We start from the raw sequence: 19,219 nt of genomic DNA on the forward strand, positions 1-19,219 counted from the left end.
GCAGACAGAGAAAGAGGCGCAGACAGAGAAATAGGCGCAGACAGAGAAAGAGGCACAGATAGAGAGAGAAGCGCAGACAGAGAAAGAGGCGCAGATGGAGAAAGAGGCGCAGACAGAGAAAGAAGTGCAGACAGAGAAAGAGGCGCAGACAGAGAAAGAAGCGCAGACAGAGAAAGAGGCACAGACAGAGAAAGAGGCGCAGACAGAGAAAGAGGCGCAGACAGAGAAAGAAGCGCAGACAGAGAAGAGGCGCAGACAGAGAAATAGGCGCAGACAGAGAAAGAAGCGCAGACAGAGAAAGAAGCGCAGACAGAGAAAGAGGCGCAGACAGAGAAAGAGGCGGAGATAGAGAAACAGGCGCAGACAGAGAAAGAGGCGCAGACAGAGAAAGAGGCGCAGATAGAGAAAGAGGCGCAGACAGAGAAAGAGGCACAGACAGAGAAAGGAGCGCAGACAGAGAAAGAGGCGCAGACAGAGAAAGAAGCGCAGACAGAGAAAAAGGCGCAGACAGAGAAAAAGGTGCAGACAGAGAAAGAGGCGTAGACAGAGAAAGAGGCGCAGACAGAGAAAGAGGCGCAGACAGAGAAAGAGGCGCGGACAGAGAAAGAGGCGCAGAGAGAGAAAGAGGCGCAGATAGAGAAAGAGGCGCAGACAGAGAAAGAGGCGCAGATAGAGAAAGAGGCACAGACAGAGAAAGAGGCGCAGACAGAGAAAGAGGCGCAGACAGAGAAAGGCGCAGACAGAGAAAGGCGCAGACAGAGAAATAGGCGCAGACAGATAAATAGGCGCAGACAGAGAAAGAGGCGCAGACAGAGAAAGAGGTGCAGACAGAGAAAGAGGTGCAGACAGAGAAAGGCGCAGACATAGAAATAGGCGCAGACAGAGAAAGAAGCACAGATAGAGAAAGAGGCGCAGATAGAGAAAGAGGCGCAGACAGAGAAAGAGGCGCAGACAGAGAAAGGCGCAGACAGAGAAATAGGCGCAGACAGAGAAAGAGGCACAGATAGAGAGAGAGGCGCAGACAGAAAAGAGGCGCAGATAGAGAAAGAGGCGCAGATAGAGAAAGAAGTGCAGACAGAGAAAGAGGCGCAGACAGAGAAAGAGGCGCAGACAGAGAAAGAAGCGCAGACAGAGAAAGAGGCACAGACAGAGAAAGAGGCGCAGACAGAGAAAGAGGCGCAGACAGAGAAAGAAGCGCAGACAGAGAAAGAGGCGCAGACAGAGAAATAGGCGCAGACAGAGAAAGAAGCGCAGACAGAGAAAGAAGCGCAGACAGAGAAAGAGGCGCAGACAGAGAAAGAGGCGGAGATAGAGAAACAGGCGCAGACAGAGAAAGAGGCGCAGACAGAGAAAGAGGCGCAGATAGAGAAAGAGGCGCAGATAGAGAAAGAGGCACAGACAGAGAAAGAGGCGCAGACAGAGAAAGAGGCACAGATAGAGAGAGAGGCGCAGACAGAAAAGAGGCGCAGATAGAGAAAGAGGCGCAGACAGAGAAAGAAGTGCAGACAGAGAAAGAGGCGCAGACAGAGAAAGAGGCGCAGACAGAGAAAGAAGCGCAGACAGAGAAAGAGGCACAGACAGAGAAAGAGGCGCAGACAGAGAAAGAGGCGCAGACAGAGAAAGAAGCGGAGACAGAGAAAGAGGCGCAGACAGAGAAATAGGCGCAGACAGAGAAAGAAGCGCAGACAGAGAAAGAAGCGCAGACAGAGAAAGAGGCGCAGACAGAGAAAGAGGCGGAGATAGAGAAACAGGCGCAGACAGAGAAAGAGGCGCAGACAGAGAAAGAGGCGCAGATAGAGAAAGAGGCGCAGACAGAGAAAGAGGCATAGACAGGGAAAGAAGCGCAGACAGAGAAAGAGGCGCAGACAGAGAAAGAAGCGCAGACAGAGAAAGAGGCGCAGACAGAGGAAGAGGTGCAGACAGAGAAAGAGGCGCTGACAGAGAAAGAGGCGCAGACAGAGAAAGAGGCGCAGACAGAGAAAGAGGCGGAGATAGAGAAAAAGGCACAGACAGAGAAAGAGGCGCAGACAGAGAAAGAGGCGCAGACAGAGAAGAGGCGCAGACAGAGAAAGAGGCACAGACAGAGAAAGAAGCGCAGACAGAGGGAGAGGCGCAGACAGAGAAAGAAGCGCAGACAGAGAAAGAGGCGCAGACAGAGAAATAGGCGCAGACAGAGAAAGAGGCGCAGACAGAGAAAGAGGCGCAGACAGAGAAAGAGGCGCAGACAAAGAAAGAGGCACAGACAGCGAAAGAGGCACAGACAGAGATAGAGGCACAGACAGAGAAAGAGGCGCAGACAGCGAAAGAGGCACAGAGAGAGAAAGAGGCACAGAGAGAGAAAGAGGCACAGACAGAGAAAGAGGCACAGACAGAGAAAGAGGCGCAGACAGCGAAAGAGGCACAGAGAGAGAAAGAGGCACAGACAGAGAAAGAGGCACAGACAGCGAAAGAGGCACAGACAGAGATAGAGGCACAGACAGAGAAAGAGGCGCAGACAGCGAAAGAGGCACAGAGAGAGAAAGAGGCACAGAGAGAGAAAGAGGCGCAGACAGAGAAAAAGGCACAGAGAGAGAAAGAGGCACAGACAGAGAAAGAGGCGCAGACAGAGAAAGAGGCACAGAGAGAGAAAGAGGCACAGACAGAGATAGAGGCACAGACAGAGAAAGAGGCGCAGACAGCGAAAGAGGCACAGAGAGAGAAAGAGGCACAGAGAGAGAAAGCGGCGCAGAGAGAGAAAGAGGCACAGACAGAGAAAGAGGCGCAGACAGAGAAAGAGGCACAGAGAGGCACAGAGACAAAACATAACGTGTGTGAGAGAAAGATGGAAAGGGAGGCAGAGAGAGAAACAGAAACCCATACAGAGACAGAGGAACAGACAAAACAGAAAGTATGTGAGAAAGAGGGGAAGAGCGAGAGAGAAAGAAAGAAAGCGAGAGAGAGAGAGAGGGAGAGAACACCATGGTGATTTGCACTCTGACCATAAAACAGAAAGTAAAAGAGAAGGAAAGAGGAGAGCGAGAGAGAAAGAAGTGAGAGATAGAACATTGTCTCACCTCAGACTTGCACTCTGACCAGGGGCTGTATCTCCATTGGTAGCAGGGTCTGACAGGGCAAGGCTTCCACTGTTCCCTCTGATGGGGGCAGGGTCGCCCATCACCCTGGGGCACCTGGAGCATCGTTCTCCTGCGCCACAGCTTCCCTGTAGAGGAAAGAGAAAGGTGTTATTTCATACTTCTGTCTCTCCAGTGGATGATTGAGTGTCCAAGGCCCTGAACAAATCAAATTAGGTTATGTGGTTTTCTGGATAGTCAACAAAACGATGTATAGTGGCGGAAACAAAAAGAAAGTCCACTGCATTTCAATGAAACATGCATTGTTGTTGTGCTGGAAAAATATATATTTTCTCGACATAAAAGAAACAGATTCCAGATATGTGGTCCCCAACCAGTCTTGATTGAATAGAGCCTTGTTAAAGATTGGGAGTGTCTTTTAAGCTATTTAAGTAGAGAAAAGGGTCTTATGATAACAGAATCATAGACGCCCCCAGATATACTCATGTATATGACTCAAATCCAGTTCCATCACAATGATCTGGGGCTCTTTCAGGGGCTTCACTATCACGTTACAGCACTATCTCAGGTAACTTCATTTCTCATTTCTCTCTTCCTCTCTCTCACTCTCTCTCTCTCACTCCCTCTCCTCCCCCCTATTTAAAGTGGAATTTCAAAAAATGAAATCGGAGAGATTGTGTAATATCAGGGGGGTGTCGGGAGAAGGGGTAAGGGGGACAGGAAGGAATGCTCCTTCTACCCAAAATGCATGTTAAGTGAGGTGCCCGGGGGATAGACATGACACAATTCTGTCAATTAGCTGGTGTCTAATGGGAAACTATCCCAAAATGATATAATACATTCATGTTCAGTAATGCATACCACTTGAAAAGCCACCACAGAAAAGAAACTAGGTCCTGTAAACTATGAGCACTATGAAAATTGAATAACAAAAAAGCTCACTGTCAGATATTACACTATCAATTCAGATTCCATTGTTCATAGGGTTAGGGTTATAGTAGGGCCATAGTAGAGTAGTGTCTCCACCCAGTTTGGATCACACTCCCCTAACTACTATAGTAACTTGCTGCAACATCCTATCAGACATTATAGTCTCTGTCATCTGATCTAACAACCCTAAAGGCCAACTCCATCCATCCAAAACACTAGCCTAGGACCATCCATCCACACTGCTTGCCTATAAGCCCATTCATTCTAACAAGGTATTTAACTCCTAAAGGTTAATTGTCCCATGTATTTCCTTCACAGGCACAATTACTCCCCTCCTAACTCAACTGAATTAATCAAATTGAAATTTTATAAAGCCCTTTTTACATCAGCATTTGTAACAAAGTGCTTTATAAATACCCAGCCGAAAACCCCAAAGAACAATCAATGCAGAAGAAGAAGCACAGTGGCTAGGAAAACTCCCTAAAAGATAGGTACCTTGTAAGAAGGCTAGAGAGGAACCAGGCTCAGAGGGTGGCCAGTCCTCTACTATAGCTCCACTAGAGAGGAAGCAGGCTCAGAGGGGTGATCATTCCTCTACTATAGCTCCACTAGAGAGGAACCAGGCTCAGAGGGGTGACCAGTCCTCTACTATAGCTCCACTAGAGAGGAACCAGGCTCAGAGGGGTGACCAGTCCTCTACTATAGCTCCACTAGAGAGGAACCAGGCTCAGAGGGGTGACCAGTCCTCTACTATAGCTCCGCTAGAGAGGAACCAGGCTCAGAGGGGTGACCAGTCCTCTACTATAGCTCCACTAGAGAGGAACCGGGCTCAGAGGGGTGACCAGTCCTCTACTATAGCTCCACTAGAGAGGAACCAGGCTCAAAGGGGTGACCAGTCCTCTACTATAGCTCCACTAGAGAGGAACCAGGCTCAGAGGGGTGACCAGTCCTTTACTATAGCTCCACTAGAGAGGAACCAGGCTCAGAGGGGGGCCAGTCCTCTACTATAGCTCCACTAGAGAGGAACCAGGCTCAAAGGGGTGACCAGTCCTCTACTATAGATCCACTAGAGAGGAACCAGGCTCAAAGGGGTGACCAGTCCTCTACTATAGCTCCACTAGAGAGGAACCAGGCTCAGAGGGGTGACCAGTCCTCTACTATAGCTCCACTAGAGAGGAACCAGGCTCAGAGGGGTGACCAGTCCTCTACTATAGCTCCACTAGAGAGGAACCAGGCTCAGAGGGGTGACCAGTCCTCTACTATAGCTCCACTAGAGAGGAACCAGGCTCAGAGGGGTGACCAGTCCTCTACTATAGCTCCACTAGAGAGGAACCAGGCTCAGAGGGGTGACCAGTCCTCTACTATAGCTCCACTAGAGAGGAACCATCCTCAGAGCATTGCCTGTCCTCTACTATACTCCTATAACAATTGTAATAAATCTGTCACTTCCTGCCGTAGATGTAATTGATATTATCTACATGTGTCAGTGTTATTTTCTCTACGGCTGACTGCACGCACACAGGGCCTGGGAGGCCTATTCTGCTCCTTAATGTTGAACACAATTACAACAGAGTCTCCCGGGCATGGCGTAGCTTGCAGCTAGTCTCCATTCTCACACATCTGCCAATTCATCTTCTGGTGAACCCACCGTGATGAATGCCACGATGCATTCCCCGTAGAGAGAATTGTGCTGCCCCCATAGAGGGTCTCTCCTTCCTTCAGAGATTCTTATACCCATGAAACCATGAGCGAAATAAACTCCCAGTTCTTTTTAATCAGCAGTTAGGAGTTTTCTTGAGATTCTCTCATGTGTGCTTTGTTTTAAAGGTGGTTCAACTCAAACGGCGGTTCGCTATTGCATGCACCCCATGGTAATTATTATTCTCCAATAGGATTTTGATTCTGTGCTCTCCGGGGCTGTCTCTCTACTCCCTCGACGGGTGGTCTACTGACAGCGGTGAGTTTGGGGGTGAGGAGCAGTGTGTGACTGGGTGGGCCGCTGGGTAAGGGGGAAGAGCTAGTGCCAGATGTCGCTATCAGTGTTTGGCCGAGGAACACACGTGGCTGTGATTATCTATGCACACAGGTCTGATATGCCCGGGAAACTAGTGTGTGTGTATGCGTGTGTGTGTGTGTGTGTGTGTCAGACCTGGGTTCAAGTATGTGTAATTGAGTATTTGTTATGAAATAGTTATTTTCTGTGTATTTGAGTATTTTCAAATAATGTGGCTGGAATCAACTACTTCTATTGGAAGTATTTGAAAGTATTCTCAAATTATTTCCCTTAATAATACTATTTTAATGCATGAGTTAGTGTATTTGAATATTTACAAATCAGTGCGATGTGAAAACACACATATGCGTGCACGAGTGCCTGAGCGTGCCTTTATGTATGTTTTCACATCACAGTTATTGATACGACTCATTGGTGCTTCCAGGTGTCTCCATTTCCTTTAGAAAAAAACTATAACCTGCAATTCCTGGCTCAGGAACAGATATTAGCCACTCAACGTAAGCGTGTCCTGCCATCCGACATGGAGATCAAACATCTACTCCAGGATGAAAAAGAGTGAGTGTGAGAACATGTTCTCTTCCTCTCCTCTTCCTGTGGTTCACCTGCTGCTACTCTATCCCTCTATCCTGTGAAAATTCCTCACTTTGCCTGAGGACAGATTAAGGGCTACCACAGTAGCTAGAGCCTGTATTGGTTTCACATCTCAACCTGTATTTGCTTTCTGCCCAACTATGACACTGTCCAGTGCTCTGAAGGACTCCTGAATCCTGGAGTGGTCCCTCAGGCCCAGAGCACACAGGCTTAATGGACCGCCAATCAATCCTCTGATCCTATAGAATTACACATGAGGACATCATCACCCCCCCCCCCCATCCCTCTCTCTGTTGGTTTAAGGCTCACAATCGTTCCCCTCTCACATCATAAAACGTTTCCCATTTCAGCCATAACCCTGGAGAGGAGAGGTTCTGGCTGTTTCTGAGCTGTGTGTGGTGCCGGGAGCTGATCAGCAGCACTGTGAACCTGCAGCGCTATGAGCAATGAGCAATGACTCACAGACTACCCACCGTGCCTGCAACTCCACAACCTATATCCACACCCTATATCCACATCCTATATCCCCACCCTATATCCCCACCCTATATCCACACCCTATATCCACACCCTATATCCCCACCCTATATCCACACCCTATATCCCCACCCTATATCCCAACCCTATACCCCCACCCTATATCCACACCCTATATCCCCACCCTATATCCCCACCCTATATCCACACCCTATATCCCCACCCTATATCCACACCCTATATCCCCACCCTATATCCACACCCTATATCCCCACCCTATATCCCCACCCTATATCCACACCCTATATCCACACCCTATATCCACACCCTATATCCCCACCCTATATCCCCACCCTATACCCCCACCCTATATCCACACCCTATATCCCCACCCTATATCCACACCCTATATCCCCACTCTATATCCACACCCTATATCCCCACCCTATATCCACACCCTATATCCACACCCTATATACCCACCCTATATCCACATCCTATATCCCCACCCTATATCCACACCCTATATTACAATATAGATTTGATGTAATGTGGACTATAACGTACTTGAATGAATGGATACATAGTCAAATGACTTCTATTCACACACTATCCACTACGCCTACACATTCACTGTCTAGCTGTATACAGCACATGCAGGGGCTGTAATGTAGCTTGAATGGATCTATAGAAAAATAGATAGGTGACAAAGATAGGTGAATGTACCACTTAATCAGTTCTCTGTTGTTGTGGCTTGCCCTTCAGATTTGGGTTCACTTAGCCTTGAACGCATTCCCAGCATTCAAAGATGGAATCATCTTTTTGAACACAAAGTCAGGTGAGAGTGGGTCAAAAAGATGGTGACGTACCTGCTAGTCCACAGGTTTGTGTGCACTCGGACCAAGGTGACCAATCAGATAGCTGGCAGTTGACGGGACACTCCACCACACAGGAAGCGTTCATCTGCCACTTCCTATCCAGACCCAGCTGAAAGAGAAAACAAAAAGAAAAGAAAAGTACTTTATTGGGCTATTTGTGGCCAACGAGAGACTCTTCTTCCGCCGTCTTCCCAAGTCCCCTAGGCAACACACAAACGTACACAAACAGCAACCTGTCTGGATTCTGAAGACAGAAGATTTGCTCTTATTAAAGACTAATGCTTTGGAATGGAAAGAGAAGAACACACACCTCTTCACAGAACTTGAGGTCCACAGACTTGCCGTCACTTCGTACACAGTCCAGCATGCGCGTCTTTATGCCACTACCACACACAGCTCTCTCACTGAGCTGACAGGTGCTCCAGTCTGCATGAAGGAAAATGAAAACAGGGGAAAACCGTGAGGGGAAAAAGGAGACTGCCTTTCTCCCAACCGCTTTCCTCTCCACTGGACTTAGTTCAATCTCAAATGTCATGCGGTCTAAATATACTTGAGGTAAGATCAAATTCAATGATGTATTTACCATCCAGAGCCATATTTCCATATTGATATACGTCTCTGGTACCAACCATTGCATACAGTAATCCAGGCTGACATTTGCCTTACCGGTGATGTTATAGGAGTAGTGATAGCAGTTGCTGTTGAGGCTGCAGGGCTCGGTCTCCGTGGTGTTGGGGCACAGCTTTCCCTCTCCAGGTTGACGGATGAGGTATGCCGTCCTCTCCCGAGTGCTGATTTTGTTGCATGGCTTAAACCAGAGAATAAGTCAATCAATCAATCAATCATTCAGATTATTTTATAAAGCCCTTTCTGCATCAGTCGTTGTCACAAAGTGCTTTTACAGTAACCTGTCAGGGAATCCACTTTTAGTTTGGCGTTTAATGCAAACCAAATATGAAACCCTGTTAAAGTGAAGTTACCACTTTCCGACCAGCAAATCGAAAAAGGTTTTCCATGAATATATTTTTCTTCCTACATTACTCTCTGTCTATTTCCACCTCTGCCCATTTTCCCAACCAACCCCTACTAGATAAACTGGTCTATTCAGGTGGTGGTGACAGGCATTTCTATTTGGAGTGCTGTCTTCCCCTGCTCATGCAGGGACATATTCCATATCCAAGGTAATTAACTTTCCCAAGGGATCCGTGGCAGAGTGCCTGGGAATGGGAATGGCAGGGACTGTGACACGGTTGACCCCTCTTCCCACTAGAGGTTCACCACAGGCACACATACACATACGTGCACACACACACACACACACACATGCATACGCATACGCATACACCCACACACACACACACACACATACACAAGGGGTGACAGGGTGGTCACAGCATGCTATGTAGAGCTGCATGAGATCATCTTCCCTGCTCAGTCATCCCATCCTCTCTCCCTTTGTTCATTTCTCAGGATAAATCACAGCTAATCTCCCACCGGAGATCAGCATCAACTGAATAGCCATCATTTAAATTGGTCAGAGCCCAGTAGGAGAAAATCACATACCAAATGGACATCACCTAAATGGCTACGAGCCTTGCTGGAGAATCACACTTACCGAATGGCATCCTTCGAAACTGGTGAGAGACCAACAGGAGAATCACACTTACCGAATTGCCATCGCTAAAATTGGTGCAAACCCAAAGTGAGAGTTGCTGGAAAGAGCTCTGGTGTGAATAGTTCTTTTCACCGTGGGAAAATGGCCCAAACAGGTTAATGGAGAGTAGACATTTGGCATGATTGGCCAGTTATTATATGTTAAGGTGTGAGACAGAGATCCACGGTGAGAAGCAGAACACCTCTGTGCTCTCCAGGTATGAGTTAACCCTTTAAGCAGTCTACTCTTGCTTTCAGTGTTCAGCACCAAATAAATAAACTCAGCAAAAAAAGAAACGTCCTCTCACTGTCAACTACATATATTTTCAGCAAACTTAACATGTGTAAATATGTGCATGAACATAACAAGATTCAACAACTGAGACATAAACTGAACAAGTTCCACAGACATGTGACTAACAGAAACGGAATAATGTGTCTCTGAACAAAGGGGGGGGGTCAAAATTAACAAAAGTAACAGTCAGTATCTGGTGTGGCCACCAGCTGCATTAAGTGCTGCAGTGCATCTCCTACTCATGGACTGCACCAGATTTGCCAGTTCTTGCTGTGAGATGTTACCCCACTCTTCCACCAAGGCACCTGCAAGTTCCCGGTTATTTCTGGGTGGAATGGCCATACCCCTCACCCTCCGATCCAACAGGTGCCAGATGTACTCAATGGGATTGAGATCCAGGCTCTTCGCTGGCCATGGCAGAACACTGACATTCCTGTCTTGCAGGAAATCACGCACAAAATGAGCAGTATGGCTGGTGGCATTGTCATTCTGGAGGGTCATGTCAGGATGAGCCTGCAGGAAGGGTACCACATAAGGGAGGAGGATGTCTTCCCTGTAACGCACAGCGTTGAGATTACCTGAAATGACAACAAGCTCAGTCCGATGATGCTGTGACACACTGCCCCAGACCATGACGGACCCTCCACCTCCAAATCGATCCCGCTCCAGAATACAGGCCTCGGTGTAACGCTCATTCCTTCGACAATAAACGCGAATCCGACCATCACTCCTGGTGAGACAAAACCACGACTCGTCAGTGAAGAGCACTTTTTGCCAGTCCTGTCTGGTCCAGCGACGGTGGGTTTGTGCCCATAGCGACGTTGTTGCCGGTGATGTCTGGTGAGGACTTGCCTTACAACAGGCCTACAAGCCCCCAGTCCAGCCTCTCTCAGCCTATTGCGGACAGTCTGAGCACTGATGGAGGGATTGTACGTTCCAGGTGTAACTCGAGCAGTTGTTGTCGCCATCCTGTACCTGTCCCGCAGGTGTGATGTTCGGATGTACCGATCCTGTGCAGGATGATCAGCTGTCCGTCCTGTCTCCCTGTAGCGCTGTCTTAGGCGTCTCACAGTACAGACATTGCAATTTATTGCCCTAGCCACATCTGCAGTCCTCATGCATCCATGCAGCATGCCTAAGGCACGTTCACACAGATGAGCAGGGACAATGGTTATCTTTCTTTTGGTGTTTTTCAGAGTCAGTAGAAAGGCCTCTTTAGTGTCCTACGTTTTCATAACTGTGACCTTAATTGCCTACTGTCTGTAAGCTGTTAGTGTCTTAACGACCGTTCCACAGGTGATGTTCATTAATTGTTTATGGTTCATTGAACACGCATGGGGAACAGTGTTTAAACCCTTTACAATGAAGATCTGTGAAGTTACTTTGATTTTTAAGAATTATATTTGAAAGACAGGGTCCTGAAAAAAGACGTTTCTTTTTTTTCTGAGTTTAGCATAGAATACATTACAGTTGTACTGCATCAGTCCATCTACTGAAGTGGACATTTCTTTGCTCCCAACCAAACCCAGAAAACACAAAAGACCTTAAATATTGCAAAGTGATAAAATAGGTGATAAAACAACAAGTTAGTCAGTATCTGTCCATACCAGTGAGCAGCGGCTCCAGGCCCTCCAGTCAGACAGGACACAGTCCTCAGGGCAGGGCAGCTGGCTGTCTCTGGCCCCTAGTGGCATCTCCTCTGGGTCACACAGGTAGTCCTCCACAGAGTCCGACGGCCCATCCATAGTGTTCTGCATACACCTGGACAGAGGGTGACAATAGGCTTGTAGTACTGACTGGCCCTGTCATGCCAAATAGTGTCCCCCCCCCCCCCCCCCCCATTCGATGAGTTCTAGCTTCCGTTGCTAGGGCTGTTGCTAGAACTTGCAAAATTCTGACCGGCCTACACTGAAATGAATAAGTCAAATAGGTTAAGTTGTATCTATATGAGCTGATTGTCCATACCTGACTTTTCTCGTCTGCACTCCTTCTCCACAGTTCTCCTTCAGGTCCACATTGCTGACCTTCCAGACACTCCAGGGTTCAGCTACCCACACGTATTGACCACAGTCACTGAGACACGGCACCACCTCATACACCTTGTGAGAGACCACTAGACTGTAAGCCATCTATAGTCACTATAGCCATCTATAGCCATCTATAGTAACTCCAGTGAACTTTTAGTCATTTTTGTGTAATTTCTTTATTTTAATTGTGATTAATTGCATTGTCTGAAATAGGAAACCACAATGAAAATATCCAAAATACATAAGCTAAAATCTACAATGCCATGTAAAAACAAGTTGACATTGAAGTTAAAGAAAGTGTGCTTTCTCAATTTACCTAATTTTGCTAACGTTACTTTGGACAAAATCAAGACGTCAATATTCTTGTCATAAAAAAAAATCTCATCTTAAATTACAGCTCACTTTGAGTTAATTCAGAATCGCGATGAATCACAACTGGATGATCTATTTTAATCATTTGACATCCCTATATAAAAGGCAAGTGACAAGTCACTCACCTGAGCCTGTGGAGGGGGTCAGTTCATACACCCAGGAAAAGAAGAAGAGACCACAGGGAAACAGACAGTGAGTGTTTAAATACAGGATTATTATTATAATGAAGTTCAACATGTTCTCTTGATTCTCATAGATTTCACAGTTCCTTTCCCTTCTTTAATCTTACGAGTACAAGGCCTAACTCAGCTAATGAATAAAACACCAAAAGATGTCCACTCTGGCTTCTTTCAAAATTAAACACTCTTTTGGTTCCTTTAATCGAATGCATTTAAATCACAAGTATTTTAATTAAAAATTAAAACAAGCCAGGGACCTCTACCATCTACCATGTTCTAGGTGAGAATAGAGAGTCAAGACTTGTCCAGAAACCCCTCTCGAGTGGCGCAGTGGTCTAAGGCACTGCATCTCAGTGCTAGAGGCATCACTACAGAACATGGTTCGATTCCAGGCTGTATCACAACCGGCTGTGATTGGGAGTCCCATAGGGCAGAGCAAAATTGGCCCAGCGTCTTCCGGGTTAGGGTTTGGCCCTGGTAGGCCATCATTGTAAATAAGAACTTGTTCTTAACTGACTTGCCTAGTTAAATAAAATATATAAAATATCCCTAACTCTTTACCCCCTAGACACTAAGTTGTGTAGATCTGAGTAGATTTGATTGGTTTAAGCAATATGGTACAAATCTGTCCAATCTTCTCAGATCTCCGCAAGTGTCTAAGGGTTAGAGGTTGTTTCTAGACAGAGCCAAGAGTGATGAACATCCCCCAATCACCTGGTTGACGTGGTCGAGTTTGGGGCACGGTCTACCACCGTTGTAAGGCTTCTCCCTCAGCCACTTGGAACGTACTTTGACCCCGCTGCCGCAAGACTTGCTGCATCGTGACCAGTTGGACCACTCACTGAGTTTACAGTCAGACGGACAGGGGATGATGCAAGCCTCCTCAATATACCCTTAAACCAGAAAGAGAGACAACTAGGCTTCAGTATAGTTTCATCTTCTGACAGCATCTGTATCAGTTTACACAGTTAGTGATGCATCAAGCTACTGTATTCAGTTATACAACATACTGTGAAATTGGGTTGCAAAATTTAAACTGTAAAATATCTAACTGAACAGCACCTGGAGTAAATCCACCATTCCTACTAATGAAAAGCTACAGAGAGGATTATAAAGAACTGAGATGGCAGCGCAGGGCAACACACAACACTGTTTTCTGGAGCTTGGCAAATACAATGAAACAAGAGAGCAGCAGCCTGTTGTGTGATTTAGGAGGCTGTTGTTTTCTGTGTTTCAGAGAGAGAGAGAGAGAGAGGGAGAGAGAGTGACACACAGAGAACAACAGAGACACACAGACAGAGAGAATGGCGAGAGCAAGAGAGAGCAAGTGAAAGAGAGGGAGAGAGAGAGAGCAAGAGAAAGAGAGAGGTCATGATTTTTTGGGTTTTGGCAGGAGTGCCTCTCTCCCGGCTTGTTATTTCTGTTTATCTGCGCGAGGGTGGGTTACTGAGCCTCATTTGTCCACTGAAAGAGTAGGGAGGTCATTGCTCTTAGCTGAAGCTAGTTCACAACACAGGAACCTGCGAGGATCCACAGTAATGGAAAATACATTAACATATTATGAATGAGGAATTTTAATGTTCAAATTTGAGTTATTATTTCTTAGATTCTTTTACATCTGGTAAATGTATGATTCTGAACTTTCTGACATAAGATGAGATCAGAAGGACAAACACAGTCTATTTTTCCCTCTAGGCCATTTTAATGTAATTTATTCATTTTATTTTTAGATATTTTTATTTAATATATTTAAATGATAATAATAATTAGAGTAATATTCCAATAAAAAAATCCAATAAAATAATGTAATCCATAGCACGTGTGGGAGCCAATCAGGTAGCTTGATTGTGTTACAATACCAGTAACTCCTGTATAGCCATTGCACCATCACTGATCTCCTATGGTTCCTTAAACTTGAAAAAATGCCACCCTAATCCTTCATAGTGTGACGTGTAGGGCACTTGGGCAGTGGTGTTGGAGAGGTAGACATACAGTACAATAGCAGCAGCTAGTGTCTAACAATTGCTTGTGACATCTCATCACGTCGCTGCTCTACACTATCAACCACACCACAGGCCCCATACTGCAAGTGAAGCTATGATTCATAAATGCATGGGTTTTTACAGAGAACAAACACTGAAGCCCACTCACTGCTCTAGGCACTTGGTGTAGTGCTACGTCTAACATGGGTTAACATGGAAGAGACAATAGCACTGTGATTCCTAACTTTCTTCTCAGCGTTGGTTCGAAGGCGATACTACTGTGTATTCCTGAACGCTAATACAGCTTGTTGGGACGAAAGCAGCTCTGATGCTCTACATCTGCATTGGTTGCTGTTTGGGCTTTTAGGATGGGTTTCTGCATAAGCACTTTGTTACATCTGCTGATTTAAAAAGGGCTTTATAAATACATTTGATTGATTTAAATGTGATTAATGTTCCTTTGACAGATTTGGGCTAAGGGCAGAGCGACTGCATCCAGCTGAGCAGGCCCTTCCTCTTCGTTGTCACATCGATTTGTTCTCTATTGAATTTACAATCAGTGGCTGCTGAAACGGACACAGTGAGATGAGTGTTTGCTCTGCACTCTCAACCTGACATCCGATGATTGGGTGGAATGGAGCCACATCGGGAGAACACATATGTAAATGGTGGAATGGAGCCACATCAGGAGAACACATATGTAAATGGTGGAATAAATACTTTCTTAATGGAGAGAACAAGGGAACAACATTATCGAAATGTATTCAATAATGGGCTGAAACAAATTGATGAGAAATCCAAAGACCAAAGCCAAAGCATTTTCAATTGCCTTATCTTGCATTTCTCCTCACTCGTTTTCTGTTTTCTGTAACAGGAACTGGCCTGTTCTGTGTATGATGATGTCATATCACTGAGCTTGCCTTTAAATGGAGATACAGACACTCTGTATGAATCACAGTGGCTATGTTTAATGCACACAGCTTCAAGGGAGTTGATGAGAGATGGAAGAGAGACTGGATTTTTCAGACACTTTTTGTGACTCCCCGTGGCTGTTGCACCGTGACAAAGGTACTGTAGACGTACCATCATAACATCATCATACATAACAAGGTGACGTCCTCCTTATAGACATGAACAATAATTGGATGTTGGTGAGAGGCCTGTAAGACTCACCGTGGCTGTTGCACCGTGACGTCTCCACCAGTCTGTTGTCCTGGTCGTAACACACCATGGCCTGGTAGCGGTAGCCCTGGCCACACTCCTTGATGTCCCCCTGGATCTTCATGCCCGGCTGGCCCTCCACGCGCCCACCCTCAGGCAGGATGCAGTCCGACCAGTTCCCCACGGGCTGGGCGTTGTACTTATTACAGGGGCAGTACTGGATCTCACTGAGGGGGTACACCTGGTTGTTCTTACACTGGTCTCGCTTTTTGCTCTTCCCTGAGAAGAGAGAAGGGAGAAATGTAGGACAGGCAGCCTGGCTGTGTCTAACTCATACAACCCGAACGGCAATCACTTCGATTGGTAATAGCCAAACCGGTAAATACCCATACCCAATGGCAAGTATTGAAAGAAACGTTGTAACAAGCCGGTATCCTGGATCCAGATAAAGGATATAAATTATCACATATATATTTACTCAACATCCGCTAACTTGGACCAGGTGAAAATGGGGGGGGTTCGATAAAAGTCACTTTTAGCAACGTGAGCTTTTCCTGAAGAATCTCAGGGTCCTATAGGCGTATCCTATATAATCCTTTATGCTATACATTCAACTGACCTCCAGGCATACTATGGAGGGCACTTAGACTGTTGACTGACCAAATAAGATTTGTGACACTCTGGCATCTGACTATGCAGTGATACTGTCTCACTCGCACTGGAACCTTAACGTCAAAGTCATGTCAAGTACTTCAGTCTCTTTAGGTAGGAAGCTGCACTTAACAGATCTATAGGACCAGAGGAAATAAGATCTAATCCTCTTACTAACCTGAACCATTAGGGGGATGAAATAAATAAACATGTGAGCCTGTATCAGTATTTAGGGAAGACTTCTTCTGAACTTGCAAACTGTGGCCAAAGGCTCTAGTCACATTGTGTCCCTACACAGACAAAAAGGACTAAGTTAGTTAGTTTACTGTACTTGTAGACCTAATACAGTCCACTAAGAGACAATGAGAACGAACCGCAGGGGTTCCAGGATTTCCTACATCAACATAGCGAACTGCTTCAGAGACTGACAGTTTGGGGATCTAATCAAATAAAGCTGTATTTATTCAGACATGGAATGCAATGCATTCTAATAAAAACAATACAAATAAAAGCTGAAATATTTACTACACAACAAACATAATATAAAAAAAACGAAAGAATGACAAAAATGAAACAACTAAAAAGCACCCTAAGGAAAGCTTAAAAGATGTGTTTTAAGAACTATTCCACAGTCCTTCTGTCATAATAACCAACAGAGGACATGGAAATCAGATTATATCCCAGAGAAATAGAAGTGCAGTGAATGTAAGTAACCAAATTATGTTCCTTTAACTGTTAGCTCCGAGGGTATTGTCTTTAATAACCATATGCCCCAGTGGCGGTTGGTGACGTTTAAGAGGAGGGAGGATGCATATTTTTTTTAGTATGGACTTATTTCTATTACAGCATATTGGATGACTGTCATTCATATTCCAGTCACCCAGTTCAATGTAACATCGGTAGGTTTAGGCTACTACATGATACTCTAATTTTCCCTATACCCATCATGAGGTTGCTACAACCTAGCCTATGAATGAAAGTTTAAAACGTAGGTGTATAGGTCATGATCAAGGTGACAGACAGTGACACATTCAATACGTCTTGCACACTCTTGCCTGCATCTAGCTGATATAGGATATAATCATTAGTCCAACAGTTGCAAATGAGAGTTTCTATTGGATAAATGAATGTATGTTTATCCCTGTTTCGTTCCGTTTGCCTCTGTTTAAGAAAGTATAAGTTTAATATGCAGGCTGTCGGTCTAGCCACCCGACAACCTGTCCGCTCAGCCCTATCCCCTCCTCCCTTCTCCGGACCATCTCTGGAGACCTTCTCCCATTTCTCACTTCCCTCCAACTCATTCCAGACCACTGGCTGCATCCCCTCTGACTTCAAAATGTCCCAAGTCGCTCCCCTCCTCAAGATACCAACACTCGACTCATCTGCCATCAAAAACTATAGACTTGTATCCCTTTTCTTTTCTTTCCAAAACACTTGATCAACTCTCTCATCTCTCTCAGAACGATCTTCTTGACCTTAATCAGTCAAGACGGATCACTCAACTGAGATTGTGTCACGGAGGCACTCCACATTGCCAGAGCTCTATTCTCTACCTTCTAGATCTATTCACTGCCTTCTACCCTGTGAACCATCATATACTCCTCTCCACCCTCTCAGGGCTGGGTGTGTCAGGCTCTGCACCCTCTTTGATTGCATCCTACATGGGAGGCCGCTCCAAACATGTGACATGGAGAGGATCTATTATCTGCACCACGTACTCACTACTGGTGTACCACAGGGCTCGGTTCTAGACCCTCTCCTTTTCGCTCTATACACCAAGTCTCTCAGCTCCGTCATATCCTCTCATGGTCTCTCCTATCATTGCTGTGCAGATGACACTCAATTACTTTTCTCCTTCTGATACCCATTTTGTGACATGCATCTCCGTGTGCCTGACAGATATCTCAGCTTCTGGGGGAAGGCCTGCTCGCTGAAAGACCTCTCCATCACGATTGACAACTCCACAGTGTCGCCCTCCGAGAGTACAAAGAGCCGTGACCCTGTCGTTCTCTTCAAACAAAGCAGTGACTCACTCCTTCAGGTTCATTATGTACAACATCCGTAGAGTACGACCCTACCTCACACAGGAAGCGGCACAGGACCTAATCCAGGCGCTTGTCATCTCCCGTCTGGACTATTGCAACTCTCTGTTGGCTAGACTTCCTGCTTGTGCAATAAAACCCCTGTAAAATCCAGAACGCTGCAGCCCACCTGGTTTTCAACCTTCCCAAGTTATCCCATCTCACTCCACTTCTCGCACACTCCACTGGCTTCCAGACGAAGCTCGCATCCACTACAAGACCATGGTGCTTGCCTACGGAGCAGCAAGAGGAACTCCCCCTCCTACCTTCAGGCTATGTTCAAACCCTACACCCCAACCCGAGCACTCCATTCTGCCACCTCTGGTCTCTTTGCCATCCCATAGAGTGAAGGGCCCAGTCCAAGCTCTCTATCCTGGCACCTCAATGTTGGAACTAGCTTCGCTCTAAAGCTAGGACAGCAGAGTCCCTGCCCATCGTGCAAAAGCACCAGAAACCCTACCTCTTCAAAGAGTATCTTAAATAAACGGGCCCCGGGCCCCGGTGGCTCGGGCCCCGGTGGCAATAAATTAATAAAATCAAACACTTACCTTGACTTGGAAGAGTTCCAGTGTTGGACAGCCATAGTGAGCTAGGTAACATAGCATCCCTCTATGTTTAAGCCGGGTGTTTGAATAGGCTAAACTATCTAGCAGGATTCGCTAGCTAAGTGAAAGTGAAAGTGAAAAAATAAATACTACGAAATATAGCTAGCTCTCTCTCTCGCTTCTCCTTCGTTTTTAAAGAAAGGAATTTGTTCAAAACAATTGTCTTTCTCTCTGAGTCAACTAATCACCACATTTTATTCACTGTAGTGCTAGCTATCTGTAGCTTATGCTTTCAGTACTAGCTTCCTTCTC

At 46.0% G+C, this 19,219-nt stretch overlaps 1 protein-coding gene across 1 annotated transcript in view; it reads right to left on the bottom strand.

Moving 5' to 3' along the window:
• The window catches only part of LOC129820080 (thrombospondin type-1 domain-containing protein 7A-like), a 184,893-nt gene that overhangs the window by 23,482 nt on the left and 142,192 nt on the right, over positions 1–19,219 (bottom strand). Inside the window, exons 13-21 of the mRNA XM_055876922.1 lie at positions 15,643–15,909; positions 13,202–13,380; positions 12,434–12,439; positions 11,875–12,008; positions 11,517–11,670; positions 8,628–8,769; positions 8,272–8,387; positions 7,953–8,070; positions 3,054–3,199 (exon numbers count right to left, since the gene is read on the bottom strand). Coding sequence (XP_055732897.1) covers positions 3,054–3,199; positions 7,953–8,070; positions 8,272–8,387; positions 8,628–8,769; positions 11,517–11,670; positions 11,875–12,008; positions 12,434–12,439; positions 13,202–13,380; positions 15,643–15,909 — 1,262 coding nt within the window. The remainder of the gene's footprint in view (positions 1–3,053; positions 3,200–7,952; positions 8,071–8,271; positions 8,388–8,627; positions 8,770–11,516; positions 11,671–11,874; positions 12,009–12,433; positions 12,440–13,201; positions 13,381–15,642; positions 15,910–19,219) is intronic.

The sequence above is a fragment of the Salvelinus fontinalis genome, chromosome 22, assembly GCF_029448725.1.
Source record: "Salvelinus fontinalis isolate EN_2023a chromosome 22, ASM2944872v1, whole genome shotgun sequence".
Classification (NCBI taxonomy): domain Eukaryota; kingdom Metazoa; phylum Chordata; class Actinopteri; order Salmoniformes; family Salmonidae; genus Salvelinus; species Salvelinus fontinalis.